Raw genomic sequence first — 18,024 nt, 5'->3', positions numbered from 1 at the left:
CTTTTTCACCCCTCTATATCTTTATCCATATGTATTCTATGATATTTTCCCTCTGCTTCTAGTATTTCATCTTATAAGTTATTATAGGATCATGAGCATATTATTAATGACAAGTAGGAGGTTACATTTGCCTCCTTTGTGAAATCCTTGATATAGACCAGACTTCCTCAGTGGTTCAAGCCCACAACTGGAATAAAAATGAGATATCTGTAGTCCATCTAATATCCAACAAAGAAGTTTCCTAGTACAATAAAACTATAGCAGTGGGGGATCTTCACCTCCCTTTTTCAGAACTAGACGAATCTAGCAAAAAAATAAAACAAGAAAGAAGTTAAGGTGGTTAAATAAGTTAAGTTTTAATTTATAAAATTTTAGAAAAGTTAGGTATGATAGACTTTTGGAGAAAAGTGAATGGGGATAGAAAGGAATATCCCTTTTTCTCAGTAGTACATGGCACTTACACAAAAATTGACCATATAAGGTCATAAAGGTCATATAAGGACATAAAAATCTCACAATTAAATGCAGAAAGATAGAAATAGTAAACGCATCCTTTTCATATCATGATGCAATTAAAAAAATGTGTAATAAAGGGCCATGGAAAAAATAGATCAAAAAGTAATTGGAAACTAAATAATCTAATTTCCAAAAAGAATGAATAGGTCAAATAACAAATCATAGAAGTAATCAAAAATGTCATCCAAGAGAATGACAATAATAAGACGACATGCCAAAATTTATGAGATGCAGCCAAAGTAGTTTTTAGGGGAAATTTATATCATTAGATACTTATATGAATAAAATTGAGAAAAAGGAGATCAATGAATTGTGTATGCCACCAAAAAAGCTGGAAAAAGAACAAATTAAAAATCACCAATTAAATACCAAATTCAAAATTCTAAAAATCAAAAGGAAGATTAATAAAATTGAAAGTAAGAAAACTATTGAGCTAATAAACTAAATCAAGAGTTGGTTTTATGAAAAAGCCAACAAAATGAATAAACTTTTGGTTAATTTGATTTGAAAGATGCTTCCTTATCAATGGCAGAGAAAGAAGAGTCAACAAAGATACAGCACTGCCCTAGTTGACCACCATTTAATCTGCCTTTGCATTTTTCATGAAAACCAGCCGAAGCTGACTAAGGATGGAAGCCACTGATCCTGAGATGTATTTGTGAGATGTGCACAGGCAATGGTCTGAGCTTTACTCTCCTGAGCCAATAACATCTTTTAAAAGATCCATTACCTTTTAAGGCAAAACTAGCCCAGTTTAAGGGAGTCAATATTTCTCTTACAACAGATCTCTAACTCACCTTCCTTATTAGCAACCAGAAAGCATTTTCCTGAAGGTTGAGCAATGTTCTCACCCCACTAGAAGCAGGGCTCACAATGTACCAGGGCACTGTGCAAGGCACTGGGGATAAAAGTACAAAATCGAAAAAACCTCTTTATGATTTATACAGACATTTGAGGCCATAGGTTACTACAGGCTCCTTTCTTGAAATTTTTCTTTCTATCCTTAGAGGCTATTCTCCTATTTTAGTGATTTTCCATGATACTTAGGTTATTGAATATTCATAAGCAGTTTTCTCCCTTCCATAATATTCTTGGTTTAAAGTCTTTTGTATTAGATTTGCAAGACTGTAGACAAAAAATTCTGACAAATCTTTGTAGAGATACTTCATGACCTATCGAAAAGTCTGTTATTCCTACATGTTAAGCACTGGTCCAGGAATCCCAGTATTATTCTTCTTGGCCATTCATTCAATTTCAAAACCTACTTTTCTTTCCTGGACTGGCACCTATACTCCAATGGAACTCAATTTCATTCCCAATGTTAGTAATCTTGTTAATGCTTTTTAGGTTCCTTCCAACAACACTATTTGCACTTATGTGAATCATGAAATATGGAGAGCAGTTATGTATTCCGATTCATCTTGGGATGTTTTCTAGTATGCCTTAATTAAATGAGCTAGAATACAACAGATTTCTATTTTTGCTGTCAGGCAGAAAAATAACTATCTGGGTGTAGTAAAGGCAGAAATCTGAGCTCTTTTAATTCCTCTAAAAACAATTCTAAAAAATGTCTCAAATTGAATTCTAAAGAAGCAACACCAACAAAAGGTTAAGGTAAAACAAGTTTTCAGCCCCAGAAAACTTAGGAGGTCAGTAGGAACGGTCTATCTCATTGGGATGATGGTTGTTCTAGGGCTTGAAAGCACCAGCACTAGGCCTCTGAGACAGCTACATCAGACTACAAGAGATGAAGAAGGTTGGATGACTGATCAGAAAGAAATTACAGAGGCATCTTTGTTAGTGCTGGGTTCAGGATCCTGTTGTACTACCCAGTACAATTCAAGGAAAAACAGGAGCAGCATGAGGGGAGCAGGGGCCCAGGTCATAGATTCAGAATGGACAAGAATGCTTCTGGTTGTTTAAGAAGCAACTCTGGTCTCAGTTCCAAGGCAGGAGGAGTACAAGCATTTGAGGTTACAGGATAGTAGGGGTCCTAGTCACAGTTCCAGATCCAAACGGAATATACTAGCAGCTATAAGAGAGCAAGGATTTTTCCTGGGTAAAAACCCGAGCACAGGTCAGAAGAGCAATGATCAAGATCTTCTTAGATCATATTACCTTGGAACTACCAAAAACTTAGAGACCCCCAGAATTAGCTCTGCAAATAGCAGCATGAAAAACCTGGAGCTTGAGACAATGTTCTCACCACCTTGGGAGCAGGGCTCAATTTTAACAAGTCAAGCAATAATCTGGAAAAATGAGCAAAAACAAAAACAAGAACCTGAATATAAAATGTTACTATCTGGACAAAAAAAAAAAGCAAAATTCAAACTCAAAAGACAATGATGAGAAAATAGCTACAAGCAAAGCCTCAAAGAAAAATGTGAATTGGACACAAGTTCCAAAATATTCTTAATTAAAAGATACAAGCAGAGAAACTACATTTGTTAAGAGGTACCATAAACAATGAAAGAAGTAATATAATACTAATCTATCTCTCACACACAAACACATGCACATATATATATATGCATGTAGAAGAAAAATAGACAGTAAAATTATAGTAGTGAACAATCTTCCCTCTTCCCTCTCAGAACTAGATAAATCTAACCACAAAATAAACAAGAAACAAGTTAAGATGCTGAATACAATTTTAGGAAAAGTTAGATGTGATAGACCTCGGGAGAAAATTCAGTGAGAAGAGAAAAAAATAATGCCTTTTCCTCAGCTATATATGGCACCTTCACAAAGAGTCACCATGTATTAGAGCAAAAAAAAAAAAAAGCCTCACAATCTACTTTTTTGTATCCTAGATCCTTCTGCCAGTCTAAGGACCATTACTTGGGATGATATTTTTAAATGAGTAAAATAGAGATTTACAAAGAAAACCAATCATATCGAAATATCATTATCAAAAATATATTTAATATCCCAATTTATCACCTCCAGTTAAGCTCTTCTTGATCTCTCATCTGATTTTAGAGGCCCTTCCCCAGGGCCCTTCACTCCCTCTGCCTGGAAAAGGTAGAAAGCACACAGAGGAAGCTGCTCCCAGATCCTCTACTATGCAACGCACCCAGGAAAAGCACATCAGCATTTCCCAGTGAGCTGCATTCTCTAGTAATCCATACTGGAGCTTTCCCTCTTCTCCATCCCCTGAACTTTCTGTGGCTTGTATGAGCTCTCAGAGAGTAAGGAATGCCTTTTTTGCCTTTCCTTCTATTCTCAGTCCTTAGCACAATGGCTGGCACACAATCAATGTTGAGTGACTAACAATCATTTTTTAGAAGACAAGCAGTTGAAGAAATACACTAGTTGATCAGTGTAATAGGTTCAGTTCACAGGACAAAACTGCCAATAACTATAACAATCTAGTGTTTGACAAACCCAAAGGCCCCAGCTTTGGGGATAAGAATGCACTATTTGACAAAAACTGCTGGGAAAATTGGAAACTAGTATGGCAGAAACTAGGCACTTAGCCACACTTAACAACATACACCAAGATAAGGTCAAAATGGGTTCAAGATTTAGGCATAAAGAATGAGATTATAAATAAATTAGAAGAACATAGGAGAGTTTATCTCTAAGACCTGTGGAAGAGGAAAGAATTTGTGGCCAAAGGAAAACTAGATATCACTAATGATCACAAAACAGAAAATTTTGATTATATTAAGTTTAAAAGTTTTTGTACAAACAAAATTAATGCAGGCAAGATTAGAAGGGAAGCAAAAAACTGGGAAAACATATTTATAGTCAAAGGTTCTTATAAAGGCCTCATTTCCAAAATATGTAGAGAATTAACTCAAATTTATAAGAAATTAAGCCATTGTCCAATCAATAAATGGTCAAAGGATATGAATAGACAATTTTCAGATGAAGAAATTGAAACTATTTCTAGTCATATGAAAAGGTGTTCCAAATCATTATTGATCAGAGAAACGTACATTAAGACAACTCTGGGATACCACTACACACCTGTCAGATTGGCTAGGATGACAGGAAAAGATAATGAGACGCACACCGATACATTGTTGGTGGAACTGTGAGGATCCAACCATTCTGGAGAGCAATTTGAAACTATGCTTAAAAAGTTATCAAACTGTGCATACCCTCTGACCCAGCAGTGTCTCTACTGGGCTTATATACCAAAGAGAGATTAAAGGAGGGAAAGGGACCTGTATGCGCAAAAATGTTTGTGGCAGCCCTTTTTGTAGTGGCTAGAAATTGAAGAGATGCCCGCCAATTAAGGAATGGCTAAGTTGTGGTATATGAATGTTATGGAATATTATTGTTCTGTAAGAAACAACCAACCAGCAGGATGATTTCAGAGAGGCCTGGAGAGACTTACGTGAACTGATGCTAAGAGGAATGAGCAGGACCAGGAGATCATTGTACACTTCAACAATACTATATGATGATCAATTCTGATGGATGTGGCTCTCTTCAACATTGAAATGATTCAAACCAGTTCCAATTGTTCACTAATGAAGGAAATCAGCCACACCCAGAGAGAGGACCTTGGGAAATGAGTGTGGACCACAACATAGCATTTCCACTCTTTCTGTTATTGTTTGCTTGCATTTTTGTTTTCCTTCTCAGGTATTTTTACCTTCTTTATAGATCAGATTTTTCTTGTGCAGCAAGATAACAGTATAGATATGTATACATATATTGTATTTAACATATACGTTAACATATTTAACATATTATTAGACTACCTGCCATCTGGAGAGGGGGTGGGGGAAGGAGGGGAAAAGTTGGAACAGAAGGTTTTGCAACGGTCAATGTTGAAAAATTACCCATGCATATGTTTTGTAAATAAAAAACTATAATAAAAAAAGAAAGTTAAAAAAAAAAAAAGAAGACGACGGTGACAAGCAATTGTTTTCTCAAAACAGCCCACATCTTCCCCCTAATATTACTTCTTCAATTGTGAAGTAATCTTTCCTCCCTTCCTCCTGGTACGGCATCTAGAATCTTGAATCTAGATTACATCTAGAAATCTAGAAACATGTCCCCGATCTCCTGAGGTGGAAGAATCATTTCCAGCCCCTTCATATTCTCTTGTAGGAGACCAGCCTGCATTTTGGACATGATCACTTAACCAGGCCAGAAGGACAAGGATGGCGTCCTCAGAGAAAGTTACTAGCAATTCCTCCCTGCTCTCTCTATACTTACAAGAACTGGGAACTTCAGTCTTTATCTTTTAAACCCTTGTGGGAGATTACGATCCCCCTGCTTAGCTGCCATTAACAACATGACAGAACATCTTTAACAGCTCTTAACACTTGACAGTCCCACACCTCTTTTCCTTTTTCATACATCAAATTCTTCCTTTAGCTTCTTGATGTGTTTCCTTCCCTTTTCTAGCTCACCCTGCCTTAGGGAATACCTTTTCTTTTTAAGTCGTCCTCCTCCAAAATATTGACAGGGGTTGAACACCATCAGATGCATCCTGGTTAAGGTTCAGGGCAGAGGGGACTCTAGAGAGGTCTTAGGTAAAGTCCTAGTTTGGACATGGATGGTCTGAGCTTGAAGGGCTCCTAAGAGCAGCAAATGCAGCCCCTTAAGACTGCAGATAAGAAGACAGGGCCTAATAAGGTGAACTAACTGACTGACTCAACCTCTCTCTAATTAGTGACAGGGCAAGGGATCTAGCTCCCCACCATTCTCTGCACTTAAGAGAATGCTGCAAAGAGTTTGGTTAATTAATTACTACTAACTAATACAATGTAGTTGGGGTGCAAGACTTATGCAGCTATTGTTTAAAATTACCAGATAAAGTGTGCCCTTTCAGCTATTAGCAGAGAAGGACTTGAAAAAGGAAATGCTTCAGCCAAGGTCCCAGGGGTGTCAAAGGAGGGCTACAGGCTCAGGCCGGCCATTCCAGCTCCGGAGGACCTGCCTCCATACTCCACTTGCTACCAAAAGAACTTTCTAAAATAAAACTTGAAGAGAAACAATGCACTTGGCCCAAGCTGCCCCAAACATGCTTAAAAGTTGCTCATCTTCTGCCAGTAAATGTACCCATGATTCTTATTTATTCACTGAGAGACTGAAAATGGGAAAAAATAAACAAATTACAAATAAAGGGAAAAGATTCCACCAGACTTCCGACAGAGCCAAATTACCAAAATAAAATCTCCTCTTTCAAGGTTTGATATATAATTAGCAATTCTTTTTTTGGAGAGGGAAGGGGTTCATGTAAGAAAACAATCATTGCTTTCACCTTTAATACACTGATTTAAAATATAATTTTAAGTCACTCTTGGGATAAATTTGAAGTCTTACCCCATAATACCTAGAGCTTCAATGTAATTATGTGAACTATTTTGTAGTTCAAAGTTCATATAACAAAATCTCTGTGAGTATCCTGAGAGATGAGGAATTCTGGAATTATCTTCACTATATAAATAAACATTAAAATGGAGCATGCAAGAACGCAATTACATTTTTGCATGTTTATATTAAGAAAATTGTTAGAATTAAGATTTAAAATGAGTTCTTAAAGTTTTTAGCTTAGATTATTGTAAGGCTTTACTTTTAATTTGTAGTATATTTATCACAAAAAAAACTATAAACGTGGCCAAAGATATTTTTTCATATATTTCCTCAAAAATTTTATTTTTGCTATGATTACTTATCAAAATTTTTTAATTTGCTAGCTTCATTATCTCATCTATGTAGGAAGTCTTCCCACCAACTGAAACTGCAATTAAATCCTTAATCTTATTTTGCAAGTACATTAGGGACTCGTACCTATACCTACGCTTATTTCTGCAAATAAACTTCTATTATCCTTAGACATTTCTAATAATGCTCATTTATAAATTTACATTTTCAAATTTATTTACAATTATTTTATTTCAAATTTATTTACATCAAATTTATTCATATCCACAAAGACATAAAAAGATTACTGATTTGACAGAAATCCATAGCGCTTTAAGTCTGGAGGACGTCACCGGCAAAAGTTGAGTGGTATAGACGAGGCTCAATCTTACCGGAGAGGGGAGGGGCTCAATCCTTCGCAGGCCACACCTACACGATGGTTTAGGGGCAGGGGTTGGCCCGCACCCGGTTATGCAAATGAGCTGAGGGGCGGGGTTTTACTGTAGTCCGGCCCTCCCACAGTCTGAGGGACTGGGAGCTGGCCCCTATTTAAAAAGTCTGAGGACCACTAGGGGATGCTCTTTTATTTGGTCTACACCCACTCCTCTGCCCTAAAAGGAAAGCTCGCCCCTCGGGACTAAAAATCCCACGACGCCATTATTAAAAGTAGTTCACACCTAGGCATTTTAATTTTGCAAAGTCCTTTACAAAAAGTCTCAAAAAGCTGAAAATGTCAGCTTTTTGAATCATTTCCAATTTGTCATTTCCAATGACAGTATTTATGCATCACTTTACGATTGCAAAGCACTTTAGAAATATTTTCTCACTAAAAAACCTGAAACGCGTCAGAAAGATACCTGATCAATAAATCCACTGATACTTATGCATCAGTTTAAGATATGCAAAATGGTTTGCGAATGTGCTCATTAAAAACTGGAAATACACCAGAGATACCTGAGCAATCAGCTGCTATCACTCAGAACAATTCCCGTTCACACATCACTGAAGTGTACAAAGCGTGAACGACTGCTAGTCACGTGATCTTCACAAGGAGAGAGCCGATGCTACAATTCTTATGCTCATTTTACAGGTGGGGAAACTGAGGCCTAGGGAACTGCTGGGGGCCGCCCGAGGTCACGGGGCAGCAGGGGGCAGAGGCTGGGTTTGAACCTGGCTCCTCTGACCCGGAAACGGACGTCCTTTCCACGCCTTTGCTTCCAAGTACTCATTTTACAGGTGAGGAAACTGAGACCGGAGAGGGCAGTGGCACTCAGGGCGCACCCGGCTGTCCTTACCTCTCGGGGTCAGTGGGAGCGTCCATCTGTCCGCAGTCGTCGTCCTCGCGAGTCTGTCAGGGACCGGCCTTCAGGCCTCAGCACCTCCGAGGCAGGCGGAGCCGAGCCCCGAGTCATCCACCTGGCCCCGCCCCCAGGCCGGGACTAGACCAGCAGAGCTGAGCTCCGAGTCACTGATGCCCCAGGGCTCGGGCTCCCCTCCCTTCCCTTAGGTTGGTTCACTGGTATAGAACAGACATCCGAGCCTGAGATTGAGACATCATCTCTCCACAGACATAGAAATTCCCAATAATAAAGTTTGAAAACTCATTTTAAAGTTGTATTTATTTATGATTTTTTGAAATTTGAATCCAAATTCTCTCCCTTCCTCCAGCACCTCTCCTATTCAATGAGAAGGCAAGAAATGTGATTTCAGTTATGCATGTGAAGTCATGCAAAATATACGTCCACATTCACCATGTTGCAAAATAGGAAGGAAGGAAGGAAGGAGGGAGGGAGGGAGGGAGGGAGGGAGGAGGGAGAGAGGGAGGGAGGGAGGGAGGGAGGAGGGAGAGAGGGAGGGAGGAGGGAGGGAGGGAGGAGGGAGAGAGGGAGGGAGGAGGGAGAGAGGGAGGGAGGGAGGGAGGGAAAGAGGAGGGAGGGAGGGAGGAAGGGGGGAGAGGGGGAGGGAGGAGGGAGGGAGGAAGGAGGGAGAGAGAGGGAGGGGGGAGAGAGGGAGGGAGGGGGGAGAGAAGGAGGGGGGAGGAGGGAGAGAGGGAGGGAGGAGGGAGGGAGGGAGGAGGGAGAGAGAGAGAAGAAGGGAGGGAGGAGGGAGAGAGGGAGGGAGGAGGGAGAGAGGGAGGGAGGAGGGAGAGAGGGAGGGAGGGAGGGAGGGAAGGAGGAGGGAGGGAGGGAGGAAGGGGGGAGAGGGGGAGGGAGGAGGGAGGGAGGAAGGAGGGAGAGAGAGGGAGGGGGGAGAGAGGGAGGGAGGGGGGAGAGAAGGAGGGGGGAGGGAAGGAGGAGGGAGGGAGGAGGGAGGGAGGGAGGAGGGAGGGAGGAGGGAGGAAGGGAGGGAGGGGGAGGGAGGGAGGGGGGAGAGAGGGAGGGAGGGAGGGAAGGAAGGAGGAGGGAGGGAGGGAGGAAGGGGGGAGAGGGGGAGGGAGGAGGGAGGGAGGAAGGAGGGAGAGAGAGGGAGGGGGGAGAGAAGGAGGGGGGAGGAGGGAGAGAGGGAGGGAGGAGGGAGGGAGGAAGGAGGGAGAGAGAGAGGGAGGGGAGAGGGAGGGAGGGAGGAGGGAGAGAGGGAGGAGGGAGGGAGGGAGGAGGGAGAGAGGGAGGGAGGAGGGAGGGAGGGAGGAGGGAGAGAGAGAGAAGAAGGGAGGGAGGAGGGAGAGAGGGAGGGAGGAGGGAGGGAGGGAGGAGGGAGAGAGAGAGAAGAAGGGAGGGAGAGAGGGAGGGAGGAGGGAGAGAGGGAGGAGGGAGAGAGGGAGGGAGGAGGGAGGGAGGAGGGAGAGAGGGAGGGAGGAGGGAGAGAGGGAGGGAGGGAGGGAGGGAAGGAGGAGGGAGGGAGGGAGGAAGGGGGGAGAGGGGGAGGGAGGAGGGAGGGAGGAAGGAGGGAGAGAGAGGGAGGGGGGAGAGAGGGGGGGGGAGAGAAGGAGGGGGGAGGAGGGAGAGAGGGAGGGAGGAGGGAGGGAGGAAGGAGGGAGAGAGAGAGGGAGGGGAGAGAGAGGGAGGGAGGAGGGAGAGAGGGAGGGAGGAGGGAGGGAGGGAGGAGGGAGAGAGAGGGAGGGGAGAGAGAGGGAGGGAGGAGGGAGAGAGGGAGGGAGGAGGGAGGGAGGGAGGAGGGAGAGAGAGAGGGAGGGGAGAGAGAGGGAGGGAGGAGGGAGAGAGGGAGGGAGGAGGGAGAGAGGGAGGGGGGAGGGAGGAGGGAGGGAGGAGGGAGGGAGGGAGGGGGGAGAGAGGAAGGGAGGGAGGGGGGAGGGAGGGAGGGGGGAGAGAGGAAGGGAGGGAGGGGGGAGAGAGGGAGGGAGGGGGAGGGAGAGAGGGAGGGAGGGAGGAGGGAGGGGGAGGGAGAGAGGGAGGGAGGGAGGGGGGAGAGAAGGGAGGGAGGGGGAGGGAGAGAGGGAGGGAGGGAGGGGGAAGAGAGGGAGGGAGGGAAGAAGGGAGGGAGGGAGAGAAGGAGAGAGGGAGGGAGGAAGGAAGGGAGGGAGGGAGGGTGAAAGAGAATAAAAGAAAAAAGGAAAGAAAAAAGAGAAAAAAGAAAAAGGGAAAAAGAAGGAAGAAGAAAAGAAAGAAAGGAAGGAAGGAGGGAAGGAAGGAAGGAAGGAAAGGAAGGAGGGAGGGAGGGAGGGGGGAGGGGGGAGGGAGGGAAGGGGTGAGGGGAGGAAAGAAAAAAGAGAAAAAAGAAAAAGAATAAAGAAAAAAGAGATCGCTTCCTCCTCCCCTGCCCTCCCTCTCCCTGGTAATAAAGAGAAAAAGAAGGAAAGAAGGAAGCCCTCCCCTCCCTCCCTCACCTCCCCTCGTCCTCCTGCCTCCTCCCCTCCCCCCCTCCCTGTAGGAAGGAAGGAAGAAGGAAGGAAGGAGCCTCGTCAGGAAGGAAGGAAGGAAGGAAGGAAGGAAGGAAGGAAGGAAGGAAGGAAGGAAGGAAGGAAGGAAGGAAGGAAGGAAGGAAGGAAGGAAGGAAGGAAGGGAAAAAGCTTCAATCTGCATGCAGAATTCTCCAGTTGTCTCTCTGATGGTGGATAGCATTTTTCATCATGAGGCCTTTGGAGCTGTCATGGATCATTGCATTGATCAGAATAGCTAAGTCATCCACAGTTGCCCCAAGAAATAGGTCTCAAAGCTTGGCATTTTTAGATATCTTTTTTCCATTCTAAATGAAGGGAGTAGAATCTCCATTTTGGGGAATTTTGAAAGGTCAGGAGATCAAGCCACAAGAATTTGGAAATTAGAATCTAGTTCAAATGTTTTCAGAGAGAGCAATTCGGATGCCCAGAGGAGCAAGGAGTGACCTTCAGGAGCAACATTCTGGTCCTGGGCCAGTAGTAACTGAGAGGAGAATTTGGTGAGACCAGTACTGTTTAGAAACTCCCTCCAAAGACCAGGGTGGTGTAGGGATAAGTATGTCCCTTGTTATATTGGGGCAGGAATGCTGCATATTTAGTCAACTGTGTCATAAATAATCCCATTTTAAGAGATGCTAAGGGGTTAAATAGAATTGGAGTGCTAGCCATTAGTCCCTAACAATGGGGAAAAAACATTCTGGATGGGGAGGCTTAAGCCAATAGCAATGGATATCTCATGAAACTCTTAGGATACTCTAGAGCCTTGAAAGTGTAGATGTAGACTTCTTGCCCCTTTGAGAAGAAGTCAGAATTTATTTATTCACCAAACTAGTATGAGAATCTGAAGCAGATTTTTCAAAAATGTTATTAACTAGCAGGTCTTTGCCTAACCTTTAAGAGAAGTAGGTTGAGGATGCACAAAACTGAATGAATAGAGGGAAAGTTTCCACTTATATTTAACAATTTAGGAGATAAAAAGAGGAATGTAAATGATTTTAGTGAGGGAAAACTTGAGAATTGTAGAAAGGCTGGGGAACAACTAGTGAAAATCAGAATTACTGTTTCTCAACCTGTGAATAAAGCAATAAAATTTATACTGGGTATAGGTAAGGACATTTTTGGCTGAGAACAGCTGCTAAAAGGCAGTGCATAGGATTTAGGAAAATTCCAGGGAGATTGGTATGAAGGGATTAATATGGGTTCCTTCTCAACTATAGATACAGTTATAAATGGAATTAACACAGTAGCTGATATTTATATAGCACTTTAAGCATTAAAAGAAGAAAAATTAAGAGAGGAAGCAGAGAGTTATTCCATGAGGCATTGATATAGGTGAATAAAGGAGGTAATATGATTACTAGGAAGGACACTAGGATAGGGAGGCAAGAGGTGTTGGATTCAAAATGCCCTCTCAGACACTTAACTGCCCACCTGACTTAGTAAATTCCTCCATGTTTCAATAACTCTGCAAAAAGAAGGGATAGATTTCATGACCAGGAAGGGAAAAGATCCCTTCCTCTCACTTCTAAATCTTTGGGTCTAGCGTTTATTAATTACTAAACAATATCTTTCCTCCCAGGGCAGGTAGAGTAGATAGATCACTGGGCCTGTCGTCAGAAAAATCTGAGTTCAAATCCAACCTCAGACTTAATCCTGTTTGCCTCAGTTGCCTCATCTGTAAAATGAGCTGGAGAAGGAAATGGCAAACTATTCCAGTATCTTTCTTTGCCAAGAAAACCCCAAATGGGGTCATACAGGGTCAGACAGGATGGAACAAAAACACCACCTTTTCTCTCATAGATGTCTGAAATAGGTATAGCAAAATGGAAAAGTAGCAACTTTGTTCTCCTAATTTTCTTTCCTAATTAGCAAGCAACCTGAAACTCTTGATTTTAAAATGAATTAATACTATATTAAAAAATACTGCCAAAACCCACAAGCACGCGTTCACACTTTCTAATCCACCCACACAAGCAGTGCTGGGCAGACTGCCATGGGAGAAGAAGGGGGAAGTTTCCTTTTCCAGGCAAAATGCCTTATATCACAAGTCATCTGGGCTAGTGTTGACTAAATAAATTGCTTTACGGGCTTGGACTTGAAATCCAGTCAAGTTTCTTTTTTTAAGACCATTTTTCTGAAATCATATGATGATACAAAAAAAAAAAAAAGATGCATAACTGACTTTTCTCCAAATATAAGGAAAATGGAAGTTTTTATTGATTTGGAACTTAGTGATCATGGAGAAGTTCACTCTTCAAAATTCAACATGTTTTTGTTTTTGTTCCTTTTGTTTTTTAATTTAAAAAGTATCTTTTTTTTAGAAATCTTTTAGTCTCAGAAAGATTTCCCTTTTCATTGCACCATCTGTTGTGAGTTGACCATACTTTAAAGTCTAACACAAAAACACAAACAGTTTATTTTTAAAGCTATTTTTCTTCTTAGATTCTCATCCCCAGGTGGCATCTCTCCCTCCCCATTTGTATACAGAAATCACATAAAATATATAGCAAAGCTGCTTCTAAACATCTCTGAAAGAATTTAATTTTTGATTTCCCTCAAGCTTAACATCTGATCTGCCATATGTTTTGAGTCTTTCCAGCTTGCAAAGATCATATAGCAAGTCATAAACCTGCATGTTCTAAAGAATGTGACTAGAAGATCAAAAACACTAAGAAATTATAGGTCAGTGATCTATATGCAAATAGGGGAAATGAACATCTCTCCAAATATAAATCTGTTACAAAACTGAAATGTTCTATTTAAGTTACAAATTGTTTAAAAAATAGTCTGAACAGTTTTTAAGCAAAATGTCAAAGTTGATTTATAGTTGTTCTTTCTAGAGAGATTCTCAGAAGGAGTTTATCTCAACTTGCCCATCTGAACTATTATTCCCTTCCTCTTTCCTCTAATTTGTGTTTTTGTAAGATGGTGGTGAAACACAAAACTCTCCCTTAATGGCTTTATGAGCTATAAATAACATAAATAATAAACTACAAGAATAAACTCAAGATGTCATTATTCACCCACAGTAAGTGATGGGTGATGAATTTATAGGGGGATAAATCTTTGTTTGGAACTTTTGATTGGTTTTCCCTTTGGTCCTTATTGGATTATAGGTTTCACTAATGGGGACTACTTCAAGATGCTTTTGAGGATGAAATCTTAGGAAGACAGCCAGCCTTTTGTGTTATTCTATAAAAGAAAGCTGACAGACAATTCGACCCTTTTTCTTTTATCCCTTTTCTTATTTTATTTTTTTTACAGAGAACCTTGAGATCACAGCATATAATATGAGGACAGGAGACAGTGATGGTTGCCTTGTGGCAAAAGTACATGGCTGAAGCAGAAATGTGCTTTGCCTATAAGGCCCTAGAGGAAAGTTCATGCAATATTGAGTTACTTGTTTCAGTTCTATGGAGACAGTGTTGCATCATCCCAACCACGTTGAAGCTCTGGACTGAAGAACTACGTGGACAAATTATGAGAGCTCCTGAGGTTACCTCTTTCAACAGCACTAAATTTGAGTCCTGGAATTGGTCTTCTAGCCAGATAAAGGGAATTTCTAGGCAGTGAGATCCAGAATCCAACCTCCTAAAGAAAGAAGAATTTCTTGGAAAGTTTTGCTTTGGCAAATTAAGAGTTTAGAGATTTGTTCTTATATTGAGACAGGGGAATTTCCTAAGTAGCATGCCTCTTGACAGTGGAAGAAGCTCACATAAATAGTTGGCTGTGCTAGAAAAACCAGCAACAAAGAACAGAATTAGGCAGACCTAAGACTTTGCAATCCACTACTACTGAAAGTTATTTGAATGACATCTGTTCCGGGAAACTCCTGACTTACAGGTGTTTCTGACTGTCCATCCAGCAGCACTTCAGAGCAGTAATGCAAGGCTAACTGCCGGCAAAGGTCTGTGGAATGAAAATAGAACTCCACAAAATAGCACTGTTATGTATCTAACAGCCCCAGCTCCAATCCCTTCTCTCTGCAAATCATGGGATGGAATATAGTCTGCCAGATTTTAGGTTTGGAAAATTAATTTGGCTGGAAAATAGGGAGAAGAATAGCATCATGTGAGGTTGCAGGAAGGATGGCAAAAAGATAGCCGAGATGATTCAAATTCTGTCTGAGCTAGATACAGTTTGTTTTTCATCTTTCATTTTCAAAGAGGATCAGTGACATTGCAGAGTGAGGACTGGACTCACACATGAATTAGATTTAAGTAAGACAGAGCTATACAAAGCTGTCAAGTCTCATTTTCTCTTCCAGAGTCATCAAAGTCCAGGGCAAGATGGCCCAGGATGTATTGAATGACCTTGGTGTCTCTTAAATATCTAATCAAGGTCTAAGTGCTCCACAGTGCCTACTTCAGCCACTTGGAACATGGCCATTGGAACAAATTATTCTCATCCACCCATTCACCACTTAATAGAGTGCTAGCAATAAGATATGAGGAAAAAATTGAAGGAAGGAGTATAAGCAAAGAAGAAACAAACTCGTTTTCTTCAGATTGTATTAGATATACTTAGAAAACCACAGAGAAGCAACTAAAAATCACTAGAATAATTAATAAGTAGCAGGAAAAAAAATAAATCCATATGAATCATCACCATTCCTATATATAACCAGAAAAAACCAGTAGGAAGATCTATAGAGAGATGATGTTAAATTGTTCAGTCATGTCGAACTCTTGGTGATTCTAAGTGGTGTTTTCTTGGCAAAGACACTAGAAGTAGTTTGCTATGTCCTTCTCCAGCTCATTTTACAGATGAATTACTAAGTCAAGCGGGGTAAGTTACTTTTATAGGGTCACATAGATAATAAGTTTTTGAGGCCAGATTTCACCTCAGGATGATATCAAGTCCAGTGCTCTATCCTCTGTACCACATGGATTTCATTCAAAACAACTATAAATGCTTCAAAATGTTCTGAAGTGTGTCTTACAAGATTCAGCTAAGGACTATATGAATCCCACTATTAAACTCTTTGCATAAATAGATCAAAATAATAGAGAAACATGAATTGTGAATGGGTACGTTATCACTATAACAATGCTACTTAAATTAGTTTACTTCTTTGATGCTTGACCAATTAAATTTTCAAAGGAATAGTTTATATTTTATAGGACTAAAAAAAATTAAAATTAAAAAAATTAAAAATTTTATAGGGCCAGAAAAAATTAAAACAGTATTTATCTGGACAAACAAAAGTTCTAGAATCTCAAGAGTAATAATGGAAAAAAAAAAGGATAAAAATCATAGACCACAAATTCCTCTGTTTAGTTTTTAAAGCTTCTTTTAACCTCTCTCCACTATATCTTTCCATTCTTATTATATACATTATTTCCCATCATTTTTGTATTGTATGATGCAGAAAATAGGCTTTCTCACTGTTCTTTTTAAAAATTTCAATAGAATTTTATTTTTAAATACATATGAAGACAGTTTTAAAAATTTGTTTTCATAAGACTTTGTGTTCCAAATTTTTCTTTCCTTCCCTTCCCTTCCCCCTCCCCAAGAGAGAGAGTAATCTAAGTTAAATATATGCAATTTTTTAAAACACATTTTCATATTTGTCATTTCTCTCTGTTCTTTTCACCCAACTCTCCATTTCTCATCTCCATGCCTTTGCAATGGTAGTCGTTCCATGCTTAGAATTCACTTCCTCTTTACTCCCTTTTCAATTCTCCACCCATCTTTTTCTGCATGAAAACTTGCCTGATTCCCACAAATGCTACTGCCCTCCCTCCCACATGTATTTACACCATATATGTGTCTGTATATGTGTATTTGTACTTGTTAGATTAATATTTATACTGAATACATTTTTATATGTTTGTTGTCATATCAATTTTAAGGTTAAATTTCTTTGGAGCAGAGCGAAAAAAGCCAACTGTGGGAAGGAGCAGACTTAGGAATGCCAAGCTACCTGGTTAGCAGAGACATTGTACCCAAGAGTGTCTTGGGAACTCCCCACAGAAGAAGAAGACCTGGCCCTATGGTGGGAGTTGCCTTCCCCATACCCACAACCTACATACATGTGTTTTCTGGCTACAAGTCTAGCATTCTTAATACTACACCATCCCATCTCCAAACTGGCTGGGTGACCACAGAAAAGTTAACCTTTCTGAAATTTCAGTTGCTTTACCTGCAAAATGATGGGATTCTTTCCAGCTACAAAACCCCCTTCTTTTGTAAATGGTCCAAAAAACTGGATTTGATCATATACTGCTGGATTTGATGTGTATAATCCATAGATTTTTTTAATTTACTGGTCTCTATGGGCTTTCAAATAGATCAAGTCCTATGACTCAGTACTATCTAGAAACCCTAACTTTAGAATTTGGATTCAAAAACTAGGGCTCACTTCCAAACCACAAAGATTCAAACCACAGAGATCCACATTCAGCCACAGAAACTTGCACAAATTATAAATACTTGTTGGTTATTTCAATTGTCTGATAATGATATCTATATTATTTGCTAGTGTTAGTTGGTAGTTGTCTATTCTCACATGTAAGATCCTAGAAGGCAGATCTGTATCTACTGAATTTATTAGTTTGCCTCCCAAAGAATATTGAGTGTACATGGCTATATATTCTAAATATATGATATCATATTCTCCACTTCAGAAACACTACTTATTCTGTTATGTCATTCATTATCTACATACTGGAAACATGATTCATTATCTACATACTGGAATGAAAAAGAAGGAAGGAAGGAAGGAAAGAAGGAAAGAAGGAAGGAAGGAAGGAAGAAATGGAGGGAGGGAGGGAGGAAGAGAAGAAAAAAGAGGGAAAGAAGAGAGGAAGGAAGGAAGGAAGGAAGGAAGGAAGGAAGGAAGGAAGGAAGGAAGGAAGGAAGGAAGGAAGGAAGGAAGGAAGGAAGGAAGGAAGGAAGAGAAGAGAAGAGAAGAGAAGGGAGGGAAAGAAGAGAAACAAAGAAACCAAGAAAATAAGAAAAAAAAACAATTGTTAATACATACATAGAACTTTGCTAAACATGTTATAAATATTATCACATTCCATCTTAACAACAACCCTGGGAAGTAGGTGCTATCA

General features: G+C 40.6%; 1 protein-coding gene across 1 annotated transcript in view; it reads right to left on the bottom strand.

The window, feature by feature from the left end:
* The window catches only part of HFM1 (helicase for meiosis 1), a 98,902-nt gene extending 90,390 nt beyond the window's left edge, over positions 1-8,512 (bottom strand). The window contains exon 1 of the mRNA XM_074264655.1: positions 8,424-8,512. Coding sequence (XP_074120756.1) covers positions 8,424-8,449 — 26 coding nt within the window. The 5' untranslated portion in view covers positions 8,450-8,512. The remainder of the gene's footprint in view (positions 1-8,423) is intronic.
* Between the last annotated feature and the right edge of the window lie 9,512 nt (positions 8,513-18,024).

The sequence above is a fragment of the Sminthopsis crassicaudata genome, chromosome 4 (assembly GCF_048593235.1).
Source record: "Sminthopsis crassicaudata isolate SCR6 chromosome 4, ASM4859323v1, whole genome shotgun sequence".
NCBI classification, from domain to species: domain Eukaryota; kingdom Metazoa; phylum Chordata; class Mammalia; order Dasyuromorphia; family Dasyuridae; genus Sminthopsis; species Sminthopsis crassicaudata.
Note: the sequence above shows the minus strand (reverse complement) of the source record. Positions and strands in the feature narration are given on the sequence as shown.